The 18,228-nt window shown below is 38.3% G+C and overlaps 1 protein-coding gene across 2 annotated transcripts; it reads left to right on the top strand.

The window, feature by feature from the left end:
- The first annotated feature begins 10,861 nt into the window (after positions 1-10,861).
- LOC143603156 (hyoscyamine 6-dioxygenase-like) lies at positions 10,862-13,118 on the top strand. Of its 2 annotated transcripts, XM_077080047.1 has the most exons (5): positions 10,862-11,086; positions 11,261-11,472; positions 11,559-11,800; positions 11,890-12,205; positions 12,786-13,117. In XM_077080047.1, the coding sequence occupies exons 2-5, from the start codon at positions 11,263-11,265 to the stop codon at positions 13,017-13,019; spliced, it is 1,002 nt and encodes a 333-aa protein (XP_076936162.1). In that variant the 5' UTR covers positions 10,862-11,086; positions 11,261-11,262; the 3' UTR covers positions 13,020-13,117. The 2 variants fall into 2 exon arrangements, with proteins under 2 accessions (XP_076936162.1, XP_076936161.1); XM_077080046.1 differs by lacking the exon at positions 10,862-11,086 and having other exon boundaries at positions 11,193-11,472; positions 12,786-13,118.
- The last annotated feature ends 5,110 nt before the right edge of the window (positions 13,119-18,228 follow it).

The raw sequence follows: 18,228 nt of genomic DNA, 5'->3' as shown, positions 1-18,228 counted from the left end.
TGGGCGGGAGTATTCCCCCTCCCGCCCTTATGCGGGATTGTTCCCGGCTTCGCTCATTCCTTCAGGTGACACTGTGATTGAGAGCTAAGTGCCTTGTGCGTGTAGCCTTGCTGCGCGGGTGGCCTTCCCTAATGGCTTGTATCCGAGGCTGCGGGGACAGGCGGAGTCCTTCACCATTGGGAGGCATTTCCTGCGGGACCAGCTTGCGTACTGCGCGTAAGGACGTCACGTCTCTGAGCATGGTTGGTCCTGCGGATCCAGTTGGTTTCTGCGCAGACGTCCCTGTTTAAGGTGAGTCTTGTGGGTCCAACTGGGCTCTGCTGGGACCTACCTCTTAAGGTAGGCTACCATGACATGCTTGCTCGTCCGTTCTAGGCATGATTACATATTTTTGAGGCTATTGATGCAATAGAAGCAATGAATATTTGAAGCTATTGATGACGTGTCCACTGCCTCCATTAATGCACATTATGATTTTGTTGGGGGTAGAATTGGTATTGCCTTTGACCTCATCTTTCATAGTTTCATATTATTATTATTTTTATTTTTAATGATGAAATTTAAATAATCCTGTGTGACAATGCAGGCAGTGGAGGAAGTGTATCCATGTGGTACAGTTATAAGTGATCATGATCAGAAGTAATTGTCAAGTTGCTTTGTTAAATGATATGGTGAGTCACTTCGATTGTCTGTTTAGTTAAAGTTAAACGGTGCTGGCTCGGTTCATGTACATGTCTACATACAATTATTTAAAACCAAAATTTATCAAGTTAATGTGTTCAAATGTTCTAAATATGTAATGCAGGGCCGTTTGTACCACGAAATCCAAAGTGTTTGTGGGCCCGAAACGCAGTATATAAAATGGGAGGGTGAAGTTACTGTTGCTGATTGTTTATGGTATTCGGCTGCTAGACCCTGCACCAGGAATTGCTTTCACCGTGCTGAAATTGCTCGGGTTATGAATGCAGCTGGCAGAAGGCGAGATGCTTTGCCACAGGTTAGTGGGTTGACTTTTAACTCGTTTGACCTGGTTTGGATTTGCTGACACGAAATTCCCAGGTTTGGGTTTTGTATAAACGAGTTTGGGTCACTTTGAGCCTTTGAGGTTAGCTAAACGGGTCGTGGTTATGTCAATTCAGCGGGTTGACATGTTTAACCCAACTATTTTTTAATTTTTTTTTACAATATATGTTTTATGTCACAATTTTAGTTGGGTATATTATGTGATAATTTAAAGCATAAAAGAGAAATTGGCATAAGTTTTTATAACTAATATTGTACTGTTTTATAAACATGTATGTTTTTGTTGTAAAATTTTAATTCTAAAGTAGTATTATGCAAAAGAATTATTAACAAATAAATAAAATAAAGTTCGGGTTAAACATGTTGTATTCATGTCAACCGCGGGCATTATTGTCGTGTTCAGGTTATAGGCTTGACATGATTTTCAGGGTCGTGTTGTGTTCAGGTTAACCTTTGAACGTGGTTGATAATAGGTGTGAAGTTTTGCTTCCTCTTTCGTGATTGTGCGGGTAGAACCGTCACTTGCACTTAGTAGGATGGCGAAACTTTACCCTTATCTGACCTGCGTGTAGGTCTTCCTTATCCTTTGAGGATAAGTTAATCTTTGAACGTGGTTGATAATAGGTGTGAAGTTTTGCTTCCTCTTTCGTGATTGTGCGGGTAGAACCGTCACTTGCACTTAGTAGGATGGCGAAACTTTACCCTTATCTGACATGCGTGTAGGTTTTCCTCATCCTTTTAAGAATTTTGTTTTGAACCGTTCGACGCGCGGTTGTCAATAGGTTAGTGTTCAGTTTCCTTTCATGATTCATGCGGATAGACCGGCACTTTCATTTAATGGGATAATTGAACTCTTCCCCTTTAACTGACCTGCGTGAAGGTTTTTTCCTGTTATTGGGTTTGTGCGGGTAGGACCGCCTTCCCACGCAACGACTTTACGTAATGTGAATGCCGTTACCAGTGTTGCATAGTTTAACCGTTCGACGCGCGGTTGTTGATAGGTTATTGTTCAGTTTCCTCATTATGATTCGTGCGGATAGACCGGCACTTTCATTTTTGGGTGCTGAACCTTTCCCCTTCAACTGACCTGCGTGAAGGTTTTTTCACATTATTGGGTTTGTGCGGGTAGAACCGCCTTCCCACGCAACGACTTCACATAATGTGAATATCGTCATATTAGTGTTCAGAAAAGTAAAATCATCAGCTTCGATGTTCTAAAGAGAATCATTTCCATTAGAAGTGGCTCTTGGCCTTTTCTTTACAAATTGGAATTGATTTACATGCAAACTGTGTAAATGAGCTCCCTTCCATGTTGTTGGGATGGGAGTGCCATCGAGCCGATACGCACCTGGTTCGGGATCTCGTTCTTTACGCAGCATGTAGTCTCGACATTGAAGCTGGAATTTTTATTCGTGTTTTCCCCAGCTGGGGTTGTACACGCACCCGCCTGCTCAGCCTTTATTGCGCCACGAGGTGCGCGAGCGTCCCATCTCTGACAAATGCTTCAACCATGTCTTTTACGTCTATGCATTCTTCAGTGTTGTGGCCTTTTGTCTTGTGAAAGTCACAGTATTTGCTCCGATCAGCATCGTGACGATGTCTGATTATTGGAGGCTTTGGCCACGGGAGCTCTTCAGTGGCGAATATCTCAGTGACGCTTTTGGTGAGTAGCGTCCATCTGGAGTTCCGGTGCGGCTGTACATTATCCCTTCCGCCCAATCGATGTTGCAAGCCGGATGAGGTGTCAAAGTTTACCCTTGACTGCCAAATGCCTAGCTTCCGCTTTTTATTTAGTCGGGCGGTGAGGACATTGTCTTCTCTCGTCTTCTGAGTGTAGAGGTTTGTGCTCTGTGGGAGATCTCTACCCAGTTGTTTCTCCGTTTCCGCATAGCGTTTTGCTGCTGTCATGATGGCATCCCATGTGGATGGCATGCCATCTTTACCCGTTAGGGTGCGGATGAGCTCTGGGTCATGCGCGCCCTGGATGAAGGCAGCGCGAACAAGATCTTCGCTGATATTGCCCAAACTTAGCTTCTTTGAGTTGAAGCGAGTGATGAAGTTTGGCAGAGATTCATCTTCTTCTCGTATGCATTTGAGGATTGTCCATTGCTACTCGGTATACTTCCGTTGCTGGCTGAAGTGTTGGCTAAACTTCTGCTGGAAGTCTGCCCAGTCGTAGATGTGGTTGACCGGTAGACGATCAAACCAAGCTCTAGCAGCCCCAACAAGCGTCATTTGGAACATGTAACACCACGTGGGTTCCGTCCAATTGCTGACGGTTGCCCCCGCTATGAACCTGTTCAAATGATCGCCTGGATCAGATATACCGTCATATGTGCCTATGTTAGGCATTTGTTTGGCACTCTTTGGGGCGATTGCTTCCGCAATGTCCCTTGCAAACTTGGACGTTCCTGCATTTGCAATGTTTGGTCTGAACGTTTTGGAGAAGTCTCGTGGACTTCCACCTGTGCTTTTTGGTTTGAAGGCTTGTCCAAAATGCCTTTTCGGTTGGGATTCCATTTCCTTACGTTTCCCTTTTGCCCTATGGCGAGGGTTCGCGTCGGAGTCGGATTCCTCCGAGTCATCCTCCCAGTATTCGAATTCGTCGGCCTGTTGTACGGAACGCAAGCGTTCGTTTAACTCGGCCTGGAATTCCTTTTGTCGTGCCTCCGCCCATGCCTTGACTTCATCGAGAGTTTGGCGGGGGAGTCTTCGTTTCTCAACCTGGGTATCCGTGGATCCCAGTAGGCGATCATTTACTGCACTTGCCCCAGCATGAGTAACTGGGGTAGTGTTCGTAAAATTTACTTCACTTGCCCCGGCTTGGGTAACCGGGGTAGTGTTTGTAAAAACTGTGTTACCGGTATTCCCCCAGTAGCTGGGGTTGTGGTTACCAGAATTTCTCTAACCATCTTTGTAGAAGTTTGAAAAAACTGGAGAAAAATGTAGTTCTAACTTTATGCACGGATGGCGCCAATGAAGAAACACTAACCGGACCCCGGTACAGATTATAGATAATCTGGGGGTTAGATAGATGTTTCCCACGAGGGGTTAGACCCTTGGAAGATGGTTCTTCTGATAACCTGCAAAACAGACACCGTGAGCTCGTCACTGAGAAGGGGGGGGGGGTTCCTCCTTGTGACCACCCTCCGGCGTGAGAATCAGACTAGATTGCTCTTTAAATATAAAAGTATATTAAGAGATTGCTAGAGCAGATATCAGGTATAATATGATGATAATGTGATAAGATTATGATAAGATGAGATGGTCATACCATTTGTGGTATTTATAGCCGAAGGTAGGTTTCCAAGGAGGTATGGCCGGCTGCAACAGTGTTCCTGTTCTACCAACAGTAGCCTACGCACGTGCCCTGCTGGTAGTTGGTGGGTAGGTAGCGGCTGATAGCGACCAGACCTGCTGTATACTATTCCTTTTCCACCAACTGCCGGCTACGCACGTGGTATGACAAGAGTTGGTGAGTAGGCAGCGGCTAATAGTGACATACAGTGTAGGAGCATGCTGCTCGCCATACTGTTGTCCATAAGCTGTCGTATCTTTAGTCAGATCTTTTTCCCATACCTCGTCAGGTACAGTACAGAAGATCTTCCCGTATCGTACGGACTGGCTTATTTGGGCGGGAGTATTCCCCCTCCCGCCCTTATGCGGGATTGTTCCCGGCTTCGCTCATTCCTTCAGGTGACACTGTGATTGAGAGCTAAGTGCCTTGTGCGTGTAGCCTTGCTGCGCGGGTGGCCTTCCCTAATGGCTTGTATCCGAGGCTGCGGGGACAGGCGGAGTCCTTCACCATTGGGAGGCATTTCCTGCGGGACCAGCTTGCGTACTGCGCGTAAGGACGTCACGTCTCTGAGCATGGTTGGTCCTGCGGATCCAGTTGGTTTCTGCGCAGACGTCCCTGTTTAAGGTGAGTCTTGCGGGTCCAACTGGGCTCTGCTGGGACCTACCTCTTAATGTAGGCTACCATGACATGCTTGCTCGTCCGTTCTAGGCATGATTACATATTTTTGAGGCTATTGATGCAATAGAAGCAATGAATATTTGAAGCTATTGATGACGTGTCCACTGCCTCCATTAATGCACATTATGATTTTGTTGGGGGTAGAATTGGTATTGCCTTTGACCTCATCTTTCATAGTTTCATATTATTATTATTATTTTTATTTTTAATGATGAAATTTAAATAATCCTGTGTGACAATGCAGGCAGTGGAGGAAGTGTATCCATGTGGTACAGTTATAAGTGATCATGATCAGAAGTAATTGTCAAGTTGCTTTGTTAAATGATATGGTGAGTCACTTCGATTGTCTGTTTAGTTAAAGTTAAACGGTGCTGGCTCGGTTCATGTACATGTCTACATACAATTATTTAAAACCAAAATTTATCAAGTTAATGTGTTCAAATGTTCTAAATATGTAATGCAGGGCCGTTTGTACCACGAAATCCAAAGTGTTTGTGGGCCCGAAACGCAGTATATAAAATGGGAGGGTGAAGTTACTGTTGCTGATTGTTTATGGTATTCGGCTGCTAGACCCTGCACCAGGAATTGCTTTCACCGTGCTGAAATTGCTCGGGTTATGAATGCAGCTGGCAGAAGGCGAGATGCTTTGCCACAGGTTAGTGGGTTGACTTTTAACTCGTTTGACCTGGTTTGGATTTGCTGACACGAAATTCCCAGGTTTGGGTTTTGTATAAACGAGTTTGGGTCACTTTGAGCCTTTGAGGTTAGCTAAACGGGTCGTGGTTATGTCAATTCAGCGGGTTGACATGTTTAACCCAACTATTTTTTAATTTTTTTTTACAATATATGTTTTATGTCACAATTTTAGTTGGGTATATTATGTGATAATTTAAAGCATAAAAGAGAAATTGGCATAAGTTTTTATAACTAATATTGTACTGTTTTATAAACATGTATGTTTTTGTTGTAAAATTTTAATTCTAAAGTAGTATTATGCAAAAGAATTATTAACAAATAAATAAAATAAAGTTCGGGTTAAACATGTTGTATTCATGTCAACCGCGGGCATTATTGTCGTGTTCAGGTTATAGGCTTGACATGATTTTCAGGGTCGTGTTGTGTTCGGAGTGATTTGTGTCATTTTCTTGGGTTCATGCCATGAACTTTGACCGTATTGGTTTAATATTTTATCTGACCCATTTGACACGAAATATAACCCAAATGGGTCACAATTGTTACGCATACATATATAACAGCATTGTATTGTATGTTTATCAGATCTTGGTCTGGTATCACCAGAAGTACTTCAAAATTTCTTTGATCTGGAGCAATACCCTCTTCTATAAGATGATACTCATAATTTTCAGGTAATTATTTATATAACAAAGCTATCATTCATATGACAACAATATCTCATTTTGTGGAACCATTAAAAAAGTCATTTTACAATAGTTGTGGAAATTCGGTACCAAATAGGTACATACTGAAAAACCGGTACCGAATCGAAATATTCGGGATCGGGATCGGGATCGGTACCATATATTTGCATTTTTCGAGATCAGGATTTTCGGTATCGGTCCTGTCCCAATCTCATCCCTAGTGCACTATATGTCGTTCTTGTTGGTATGGAGGTGGTTGGTATTGTTGGGATTATGATTGACCGAAATTAGGAAATTGTTGGGAAACAGGTGGCAATGTTGATGAAGATGGGTATGAATATTGACCGACAATGGGCACAGTTGTGTAAGTTGGTATCAATTCTCTTGATGAAGTAGGCATGGTAGTGGAATTTGGTGGAGGTGAAATTGGTGGAGGTATGGCTAGTAATGTTTGACCCGAAGTGGGAGTCGGTGATTCCATTGTGCTATTCGATGCAGTCGGAGAACCAAGAAGTTTGTTCTCCCGAAGTAAAACTCGGTTTCGTCTAAGCGTTCGTTCAATCTCGGGATAAAAAACTAGTGGTGATGACCTGTTAGAGCCTCTAGTATGCATACACCTGTAAGTACCTGTACACTAACACAACGAGCGTAAACCCGAAAATAACAAACAACAACTACACAACACACGTTGCGTACTACTCGCCTGCAATGGCGCCAAAATTTGATGTGAGGTCGAAGCCTCACTAAAAAATAAACCAAATACAACTAAATAGATAGCACTAAGTGGGTGTCGAATACATAGAGTTTGTGGAATGCGTGTTTACTAGTAGCTTTAACAGGCAATTAAATTAAAATAAATTGCATAAAATGTAAATTCAGATTTTGATTGATTGGATTTGATTAACTAAAAAGAAATAAAATAACTTGCAAAAAATAATTAAGATTAATAAACCGATTAAAAGAAAGAGATCATCCTAGATTTCAGGTTTAAATCAACACTAATGTTCATGCTTACTAGAAAGAACCACATAGACATTGTTTGATTACTTGTTTGTGATAAAAGGGAACTACGTACTTGGATTAATATGATGCAAGGTTGTTACCCGATAATCAATTAACTAATATTCAACCCTAATTCCTCCCATGATATCTCGATTGCCAATGGCACAAAGAACGTATGGTTTAGATTATGATCAAACACAAGCAACAATTTATAAATAATTATTCAAACACCATAACAACTAAACAAACATAGTAAAGTTATTATTTTAGAAATTCAAGCATAACATAGTGTATCAATTAAACCTTACATCCAAGATGATCACCAATGGAATTAGCCACTTAAAGAATCATCATCACTTCAATTGTATTGTTCATAGAAATCAAAGATACAAACCAATAATTGTAATCACCCAAAATCTTGTTTGGCACACCCAAAATCGCCAGACTTGTTCCAATTGAAAAGTATGTGAAAAAGACACCCCAAAACCGTCTAAAAAGAGGAATGAAAACTGCAGTTAGGACTCGGATCGTGGGCCACGGTCCAGCTACGGTGACCAGAATGGCTACGGTACGTGAAATATGTGGTTTTGGTGCCAGTTTGACCGTGGCCCCCGGTCAACATTGTAGGCCACGGTAGAGCTCTTGCTCAGTTTTTTATTTTCTTCATATCTTTCTCGTTTCAACTCCGTTTTATTCGCCGTTTTCGCCCACGTTCTCGTGATTTCATCCTCTATCTCCTCCTACCTGCAATTATACGAGTAACCATAGTAAACTAATTCTATGAAATCAACTGGTTAAGCATATGCATTTAATCTTTTAGCTCGCTTAAAGGCTTCCCTATGGTTCACCCGTCAATATACATTTGGCTGGTGACTTACGATAAATAAACAGTTACCCTTTTGTGATAGATATACTAACAAGAGTGAATTACACGAATGATGCTTGATCCTTGTGATATATGAAAAATCATAAATATAGGTTCTTATTAACAATGTTAGCTTTCAAAGATAGTGGGGATCACTATGATGATTTTTTAAAACTTACACTTTGAGTTTTAAAACTTATAGTTTAACCAATGTTGTTTGTTGTTATGATATATATGATATGATACGCTATGATATGATATGTGAAGATATGATTGGATATGATATGATTATATATGATACAATACAATTGGATAAAGGTAAAGTTAAAGATAAAATAAGACACGGTATGGAACGATTTGATATGATATGATACGATATGATCATGATTATGACATGACTATAATGAGCTTCCATTTAACCACAACTCATTTTAAGCTCAGATCAATAATATTGTTTTGCCTTTTAAAACTTATAGTTTAACCATTGTTGTTTGTTATTATGATATGTATGATATGATATGTTATGATATGATATGTTAACATACGATTGGATATGATATGATTATATATGATATGATACAATAAGATAAAGGTAAAGTTAAAGCTAAGATAAGACACGGTATGGAACGATTTGATATGATACAATATGATCATGATTATGATATGACTATAATGAGCTTCATTTAACCTCAACTCAATTTAAGCTTGGATCGGTTCGAACCTTTAACAAGACAATCTCTGGTGATTCACAGGTGGCTCGACTCGTTTACACTATAAAATAAAAAAAATAATAAAAAAATACATTTAGATAAACCATGGTGATCTGAATAATATTGATATATGATGTAATTAATATGAAAATTTTAATAAATTTTCAGATACAAAAAAAACAATAATATTTATTTAGGAAAACGCTTATAAAAAGCCGGTTGCCTCCAAGTTTGTGCAACCACAAGAGTGACCAGTTTGCATGCGGTGTGATCCTAACGAGGTTAATCGATTTGCATCCAAGATCATTCAAACTCCAAAGGTATATATACTGTTGCTATTTCCTTAATTTTTACACACAAAATGCTTAATTTTTCAACTTCATGTTCGAACCACAAACGTCGGAACTAAATCTAATTTCATCATGAAACAGTTCGCTTACTGGCTTGATGTCCATATATCAATAGAGGCTTATTGACAATCTCGTGCTAAGCCATTACGAAACTTGAACGATTAAGAGGTAATCTCTGAATCGGTCAACATGTTTCTAAAATTACCCATTAAGAGGTTACCAAACAACGTATTTTAATCGGTTTTGTCACTTTGTGTATTTTCAGCGAGTTAAAAAAATATTCAAAATGTTGCCTGATTTTAAGGGATGAAGTGATTCAAGTACTAGATTGCTCTGGGAATCTTATCCTATGAATATATGATCAAAAGTACAGTGACATTATTTTTGGGATGAAAACTGGCATGGACAATTTTAGGATCGGTGATGGATTAAAGTTGGGACATTCCTAATATGTTTTGTGGTTAAAATAGGTTCTCATTAATAGTGTAGTTCACATGCACCACCATCACTTCCGGCTTTCCCTTGTTTGCCTTTATAAAGTAAGGTCCAGTTATTGATTGCTAATTCACATGACTCTAATTTTTTTTTTTTTTTTTTCATTTTTGGATCTTGAAATTAAATCTTTACAACCACCCAATTGAAAGTGCATGACCTCTTTTGGAAGTGGCATTATTTGTTAGTGAAGAAAGAGGTCTAGATACGATGATACAATATCTAAATCCTTTCAACAATAGACCTTCTTGGCAAGACACTAGCAAAGACCAACAGCTAATCATGTACAATAGACACTACTAGCCTTGTTACATGAAGGAGGTACTTCCACTAACCATTCTTCAACGTGAGAATCAATATAGTTGCTAGTCTTTGCTAGCGTTCTCACCATGAACGTCTCACTGTTGAAAAGATTTGGATATTGTATCATCCGTATATTGACTCCCTTCTTCAGTTGGTCAGTCTGGCGTGTTCTACTTTGGTTTTCTAGTAACTTGTATGATCCATGTGACACAAATTTATTTCATCAAAACTTTTGAATTTGTTGTTTCATTAATTTCAAGTGGGAATCGTTATCTCATCTTGGACGTATTATGTTCGTTTAACTTTTCATTTGTCTTCTATCAACCAACTTATCAATCTTCTCCAAATGTGTATATTAAAGTGGCTTAAAGAGAAAATTCTTAGATTGAATCCATATTTTATCAGATGGTGTCCCTCAACTTTTGTTATAAAGTAATACCAATATACTTTCTATATAGAATGGTCTATTCCTCTTTGTGTCACCACTCACCAACCTTGATTTTTCTATAACACTTTGCCTATTATAAGTTTGTTACATATGAAGTATAATAGAGTTAATTTTAATGACAGTGCGTTATGACGTCTGTTTTTTGTTGATTTGTTGCAGGTTTGGACCACATAATATACAGTTTGAATGTCTGGTTTGTGATTTTGTAGTAATTTGTATCATTGTTGTCCTTTTCATTATAAAAGACTTGGGTCCTCATAGGTTTATATTAATATTATTGTTCTGTCTCATTGTATTGCATGTTTGCCCAATGAAAAGAACATATATCTACACCACTTTCTTCAAGATTGGTCTTTTATAAATATACTCAGTGCCTACAAGGTTATCATCTTCTTAATTAGTGGTGTTTAGAATATTACAAATTATAGCATAAGTGCTAATCTTAGAAGTAATCACATGGGGCCAATCACTTGATTCCAATTTTTAACACCCAACTAGGAAGTTACCCAATTACCCATCTGGCTAGGATAAGTTGAAAGTAACTTTTTTACTCTTTTTAAAATATTTTTTTCTTTATAGTATTTCCATGTGGAAGTTTTGAGTGTGCAAAGTTATACCTTATAAATAATAGTCTGAGATATGCACCAAATTTTAAATATGTCTATGTAAACACTTGTGTGTTCATTTTTTTCACACTTTAATTTGCTTACAGAGATGAAGGAAGATAAAAATTCAAGGTGGTTCGAACTCGAATATGTACCGAAGGACTACATATTCTCAAAGGAATACAGACCCCAAAATCTTGGCACTCCTGTTAGTGATTCGGTTCCCGTTATAGATCTTGCAAAATCAATGGCTGCAAATGGACATAGTCAACCAGTTGAAGAAATCTTGAAAGCTTCTCAAGAATTCGGTTTCTTTCATGTAACAGTTTTATCTTTTTGTTTTCCAAATTTCTATAAAAAATATTTGATATTGACGGATATTGTAAACTATAAACCTTGAACCAGGTGATAAATCATGGAGTCCCAGAAAAGACAGTGACTGATGCAATGAATGTTCTTAAGGAATTCTTTGACATGCAACCCAAACATACAAGTGGAATCATCCCACCCAACAAAGGTTATATATACACAAGCAGCACTGGTTTCATGAAAGACGGCGTGCATTTATGGAGGGAAAATATTAAGCTTCCTTGTCATCCATTGGAGGAAAGCATTCATCTATGGCCAGATACACCGGCCCGATATCAGTAAGTTTTAATATTTCATTTTCATCATATCAGTATATAACTATGGTTTAAATAACCGTTTAAACGTATAATTGCAATATTGTCTTCAGGGAGGCAATTGCGGCGTATCTAGTGGAAATACAAAAATTGAGTGCAAGAATTTTGGAGATGATTTGTGAAGGTTTAGGACTTAAAAAGGAGTACTTTAAAGATACTAGTGAACTTCAGTTATTCTCCTCTAACTTCTACCCGCCCTGCCCGGACCCGAGTCTGACTTTGGGAATATTACCACACATTGATCCTAGTCTTATAACCCTTGTTTATCAAGGGGGTGCAACTGGGCTTCAGTTTATGAAAGATGGTCAATGGATCAATGTGGGAGCCAGTCCTAATACCTTTGTTGTTAACATAGGTAACCAACTTGAGGTATGTGTAGTTAATTAGTTCCATAAGTTCGTTATTTTTCACAGATATTTTAAATGGGTACAAAACGGTTATAAATCAATAAATGGGCCACAATAAAAAACCCTTAATTTGACTAGTTTGCCCTTGAAGAAATTTATTGGGGTGATACTTGTTACTTGTTAATATTTTTTAAGCTGTATTTTGTTTTAATGTATATGTGAGCCCATTTGTCAAGTTATAATATATTGATATAAAGGACACTGTATATTTAATCATTGGTACCTAATTCATTGTACCTGTACATAGAAAAATACTTTTATTTATGGGGTAGATTTATAAAGTTTCCCTTCAGGGGCAAAAGAGTCAATGTGTGGTATGTAGGTAATTTCAACCAATTTAGCTGTAATACAATAGGGCCATTTTGGACGTTTACTTTATAAATCCATTTCGGCCTTTACTTAAAAAAGTTACGTATTTTAACCTATCAGCCAACAAGTTTGATCCGCCTGTTGCTTATATATAAACGTAACATTGTCCCTAAAGGTCACGAGGCATTTATAGCATTAACGATTGACAATTTGAGTTTATTTTTATGATACAGATAATTAGCAACATGAAGTTGAAAAGTGCTATACATCGAGTGGTGAATAGTACACACGAGACAAGACTAAGCATGGCATCCTTTTTGAACCCGTCTCCAGATTGCATCATTGAGCCAGCAAAACAGTTGGTGAACGAACTGGAACCACCGCTTTACAGAGCTACTCAATATAAAGATTTTGTTCACCATAACAAATCATTCGGTGACTACACCGGTGCCATACTAAAGTCATAAGTAGGTAATATGATGGTCTTGTTATAAAACTTTGAGAATATGCTGATAATAATTCATGATATATGTGCTTAGTTTGTTGAATCTCGTGTTGTTTAAGTTGTAAATTCGTTGTAGCGTTCACTTATACCATAAACCATCGCTTCCTAGTTCTTACCCGACTTGACAATCCAAGTGGTTGAATTCGGGACTTTCGAAACATCTTTTTAGTTAAACAAAAAAAATATACACTAATTTTAATCGTCACATTTAAAACCACATTAGATTAAAAAAAGTTATTTTGTATCGTGTTATATGAAAATGGTATGATTTAAAACTGTTTTACTATGTTATTTGAGACTTGTATAAACAAAAACATACGGAATCATCAAACTTTTTTAGGATAATGCGTCAACTCATCGAGTTTACATGGGTACGAACTAAGTTTTCATCCCGGTTTGAAAGAATACAAACCGAGACAACTTGACTTGTGTTGTAATTAACTAAAGTTAACGTTGGCCAAACATAAAATCTCATGTTCATAGGTCATGGATAAAAAAGGTAATTGATGTCACATCGCGATTTAAATGTGTTCGCTTTCCTTTAGAAACAACGAATCTTGTTTATGGAAAAATAAAGGTAAATGATGACACCATGCAATTTCAATTACTTAATCGCTTTCTTCTATTTATGGATCTTGATCTTGATATAATGATATATCCCATTCTTGAAGATAAATCCAAAACTTATTATTGGTTTAAATATTTATTACAAGGTTAAATATGAAAAGATTATTTACATGTAGTACATCTAAGCATTTAATTTTATTCCTTTATACAATGGTGTTGACCTTGGTTCTTTATTTATTGCAATTCTGTGTTATGCAAGTATAATATATTATTTTGTTTCATAACAAATTAAATAAAAACGTTTTAGATGATGATAATGCTTCTTAAAAAACTCGAGGGCAACGATGATTGTATAAGACATTTTGCGTCATGTAGTGCCTAGTCAGCTTTTCTAAAATTTGTAAAAAGAGAGTGTAGTCAAAAAGCCTTACCCTGAGCATTTTGCGTCACGTGCGCCCAGTCACTTTTACACTTTTTTGTTTTTTTTAATATTTTATTAAAAGTAAACAAATAATAATAATAATACTATTTTATTACATAAATATTACATTAAAATATAAAAACAAAAACTACTCGTCTCCATCGTCACCCTCGTCGTTGTCGTCTTCATCATCGATCTCGTCTTCGTATTCATCGTTGCCCTCGTTTTGGTTTTCATTTTCACCTGGCAAACCCCGATTCATCCAAAGATGTTGGACCAAATCCCTCATAAGTGTGTTATGTATTTCTCTTGGCCGCACGAAATACGATTTTTCAAGTCTTTACTCCATACATGCTGGAGTTCGTGGTGGATCCAAGTTCGATATGAAATTTGGATATATTGCTCTTCCAGCGTCTTCGACGATATGTTATGCATTATGATACACGCATACATAGCACTTCTCATTCATTCTAACGACCATAGACGACAAGGATTTTTAACAAAATGCTAGCGTTGTTGAAGAACCCCAAAACATCTCTCGATATCCTTTCTCGAAGACTCTTGTACTTTCTTAAAACACTGTCTTTTTTCATCCAACGGGTCTCTAAATGTTTTCACGATAAACGATACTCCGAATATATTCCATCGCCCGGATAGTACCCTTGTAAGGCCCCGTTACCGGTGCCTCACATTGGACGTTGAATTTACTCATAAACGCAGTTCTAAATATCAGAGTTAATTAAAACATTCGCGGAACATTAAAAACATCCAAACCATTACATTCCATAACCATAATTTTTGTCTTATCGGGCATTCAAATTATTTAAACATAAAACATTGTCTTTTAAAATAACATAACATTTCTCGAGATGCCAGCTTCTTCAAGATCATGCCATGTGCTTCCCCTCATGCAAGCTGCCTCATTCTACTCACCTGCGTGCATACTAAAAGTCAGCTACGCTGAGTGAGTTCTAGTTAATCATACAACATACAATCTGTTCTCATGCTTGCACACGTGCCCGAAGGGGTGTACATTAATCATACATACTCTTCATATATAACTATTCATCCTATTTAAAGAGCCTTTCGCCCTATAACCTCACAAATATTATAAGGGTCTGGTCCCTAACATCACAGATAATAGAAAGGGTCTGGTCCCCAACATCACATATATTATTAGGGTCTGGTCCCTATCATCACATATATTATTAGGGTCTGGTCCCTATCATCACAGATATTATTAGGGTCTGGTCCCTACCATCACAGATATTATAAGGGTCTGGTCCCTTTGTTTCGTGCAACTGTTTCTTACCTGTTCTTACATACTTTCCTTGACAATACGTGCAATCTCCGAAGAGCGTTCACGTACCATCAATATATCATACATACATTATGCATACATCACATATACCCATACATACACGTTATCTTACATCATACATATCAATCATATCTCTAACTACCACCTGACGGCACATGAATATCCGAAGATCGTTCATGCACCGTCAAGAAATCATCATACATAACATAATCACATAAGGCATACACTTATCACTTAGGATAAATGTATTAACATTCACATCGAGTATGCACACAGCCCCGAAAACATAACAAGGAAATGGGGCTAGAAACTCACCTGAATACGCTTACGTTCACCGTTAATGGTAATTCCTTTCCTTAGCTGTGCACGGCTAACTGTATAACAATTACACGTATCAATTTCTATCACTACCATATCATCTTTCTAGTTTAATTATTACCCTCAACGAACGGGGGTCCGGGGGCAGCGCCCCTGGCAGCGGGGTTCTAGGGGCGGCAGCCCCTAGCGGGGTCCAAGGGGCAGAGCCCATAAGTGGGGTTAAGCTGCCAGGTCAGCTTGAAAAAATTTTATTTTCATTAACTGTCTTAACACATTTTCCACTAGGATTTCAGTTTATTTCCTAATTCGTTAACTCATTCCTCAAAGCGATTTAAGTCTGATTCGTAATCCGATTCGTTACCGAACTTAACTTAAGCGAACTTAGGGTTCAGCGAACTTAAGGTTCAGCGAACTTATGGCTCGGCGAACTTAGAGTCCAGCGAACATAGGGTTCAACGAACTTAGAGTCCAGCGAACATAGGGTTCATCGAACTTAGAGTCCAGTAAACATACACATGGTGCGAACTTATCTACGGGCGAACTTGTCTAGGGAGGTTATCCGTAGCATCGACGGGATTTCATTTTCGACCTGTAATCCTTTCTGTTTCAATCATGCGAACCTTGAGGGGTCGTTAATCAATCTCGTAAACACTCCTAAGGTCATTTTCGGATAAGACTCGGCTCGAAAACATATAAAGTTTGGACCTTTATGATTAAAAACGTTTAATACTAGGTCTAAGGTTTATCTTTAAACGAGCCGCACCTATTGCAGGTCCTGTAAGTTCGTTTTAGCCTCAAGTTTACAACTTTATGTTTCATTTACCCCCGATCCATTCTCGTTCTAAGTTTCAAGGTTAAACGTTAATAAAAACGTAATCTTTAAGGTAAAAGACGTACCTTTAGTGCTCGTTTGGATTTCGTTAAACTTGGTTATCAACTCTAGATCTCGTATCTAGATTGTGTGATAAAGATCTACTTGAACTAGCGTTCACTCGATCTCTAACTTCGCTCAAATCTCTCGGTCGTGTATAGTGGTGTAGGATGTGTGTGTTTTTGAGTGTGTAGAGAATAAGATGTAAAGAAATGAGGGTTTAGGGTTTAAGGGTGGTTTAAGGGAGTATTTATACTCCTAAGGCCCATGGACCCTAAGCCCATCTTATCCGTAATCCCATCTTGATTAATCTAAGCCCACGATCTTTTAATTATTAACGCGAAATCACTAAACGTAACTTTCTTTATTAAATATGAAAATTTAGGATGTTACAACCCATGATCGTAGAAGTTATCATTAGCCCAAATCGAAGCGACAAGCATGGTCCCAAAGATGTAACTCTCCATCACATGCGATTGTTCTAAGACGGTTATGTCATTTTTGGAACCAGGAATACCAAAGAACGCCGACCAAGTCCAAAGGTCGTATAAAGCAATCGCTTGAAGGCTTACTGTTGGTCCTTTTGATCACCTCGTGTGTATTGACCTCGTCATGCAATTGGACAATTAACCCATTCCCAGTGTGTACAATCTACACTCCCGATCATGCCGGGTAAACCATGCATGCTTGCATATGCCTCGTAAAGATATAGTAGATCGTCCCAGTTGAGCTTTCTTCGATAATGTGGTCCATATAGTTATATATTCCTACATTTAGTAATAAATTAAAAACAATTAATTAAAAACAAATTATAAAGTAAACATATGATATAATTATTTAAAAAAAATGAAATGCATCGTAACAAAAATACTGCAAGGAGTCCCAAGTTGTTTTATCGACCATCTTTAAATACTCGTCATTGATGTTAGACGTGTTTCCGTAAGCGAGCACGCGTATGGATAACGTAACCTTCTGAATAGTTGTGAATCCTAGCGTCCCTCGACCGTCCGGTTTTTGCTTAAAGTAATCAATCTCACGCTCCAAATCTTTGGTAATGCATATAAATAAGTAGACATCCGAAAGCGACGCCAAAAAAGTCTTCTGGTTCTTGTATATCGACGATTCATTGAAGTAATCTGCCATCAAACGATCGTTGGCGCAAATACGGTCTCGTTCGATATATGTTCTTTTCGAAACCGGGGGTGGAGAAGAGCTAATAGAATTCATATAAGTTGTTGCGAGCACAATTGTGACATTCGTCAATTTCGGGTCTTATTTGTATTCGTTTATCATGTAAACCGATCCGTTTTGTAAACCGAAACCTTCAATATAATCAAAATGATGGATTTTATGTTACAATATTGTTTTATACTTGTCGAGTCTCAAAAACATCCTTTTCGGTCCTTAAAATGCCTTAAAAACGCTTTAAAACAACTACAGGGGCCAAAACTGTCATTTTACAAATTTGAAAAATGTGGCCGCCCACCCCATCGCGATACGCGATGGGTGAGGCCTTAGCCCCGTCGCGATACGCGACCCTTATTAGGTCTGCATGTTGTTTGTGCTTTACATCCTTTTATCCAAATCCGATTTTTATACATTAGACCTCATGCATAACCCTTTCAATCTTATCCTATATATACAAGACTCTCTTCTCCATTAATCACTGCTCA

The sequence above is a fragment of the Bidens hawaiensis genome, unplaced genomic scaffold (genome assembly GCF_021521415.1).
Source record: "Bidens hawaiensis isolate Kalapana, Puna unplaced genomic scaffold, B.hawaiensis_p1.1 tig00060892_1, whole genome shotgun sequence".
NCBI classification, from domain to species: domain Eukaryota; kingdom Viridiplantae; phylum Streptophyta; class Magnoliopsida; order Asterales; family Asteraceae; genus Bidens; species Bidens hawaiensis.
This window is presented reverse-complemented; position numbering and strand designations above follow the sequence as displayed.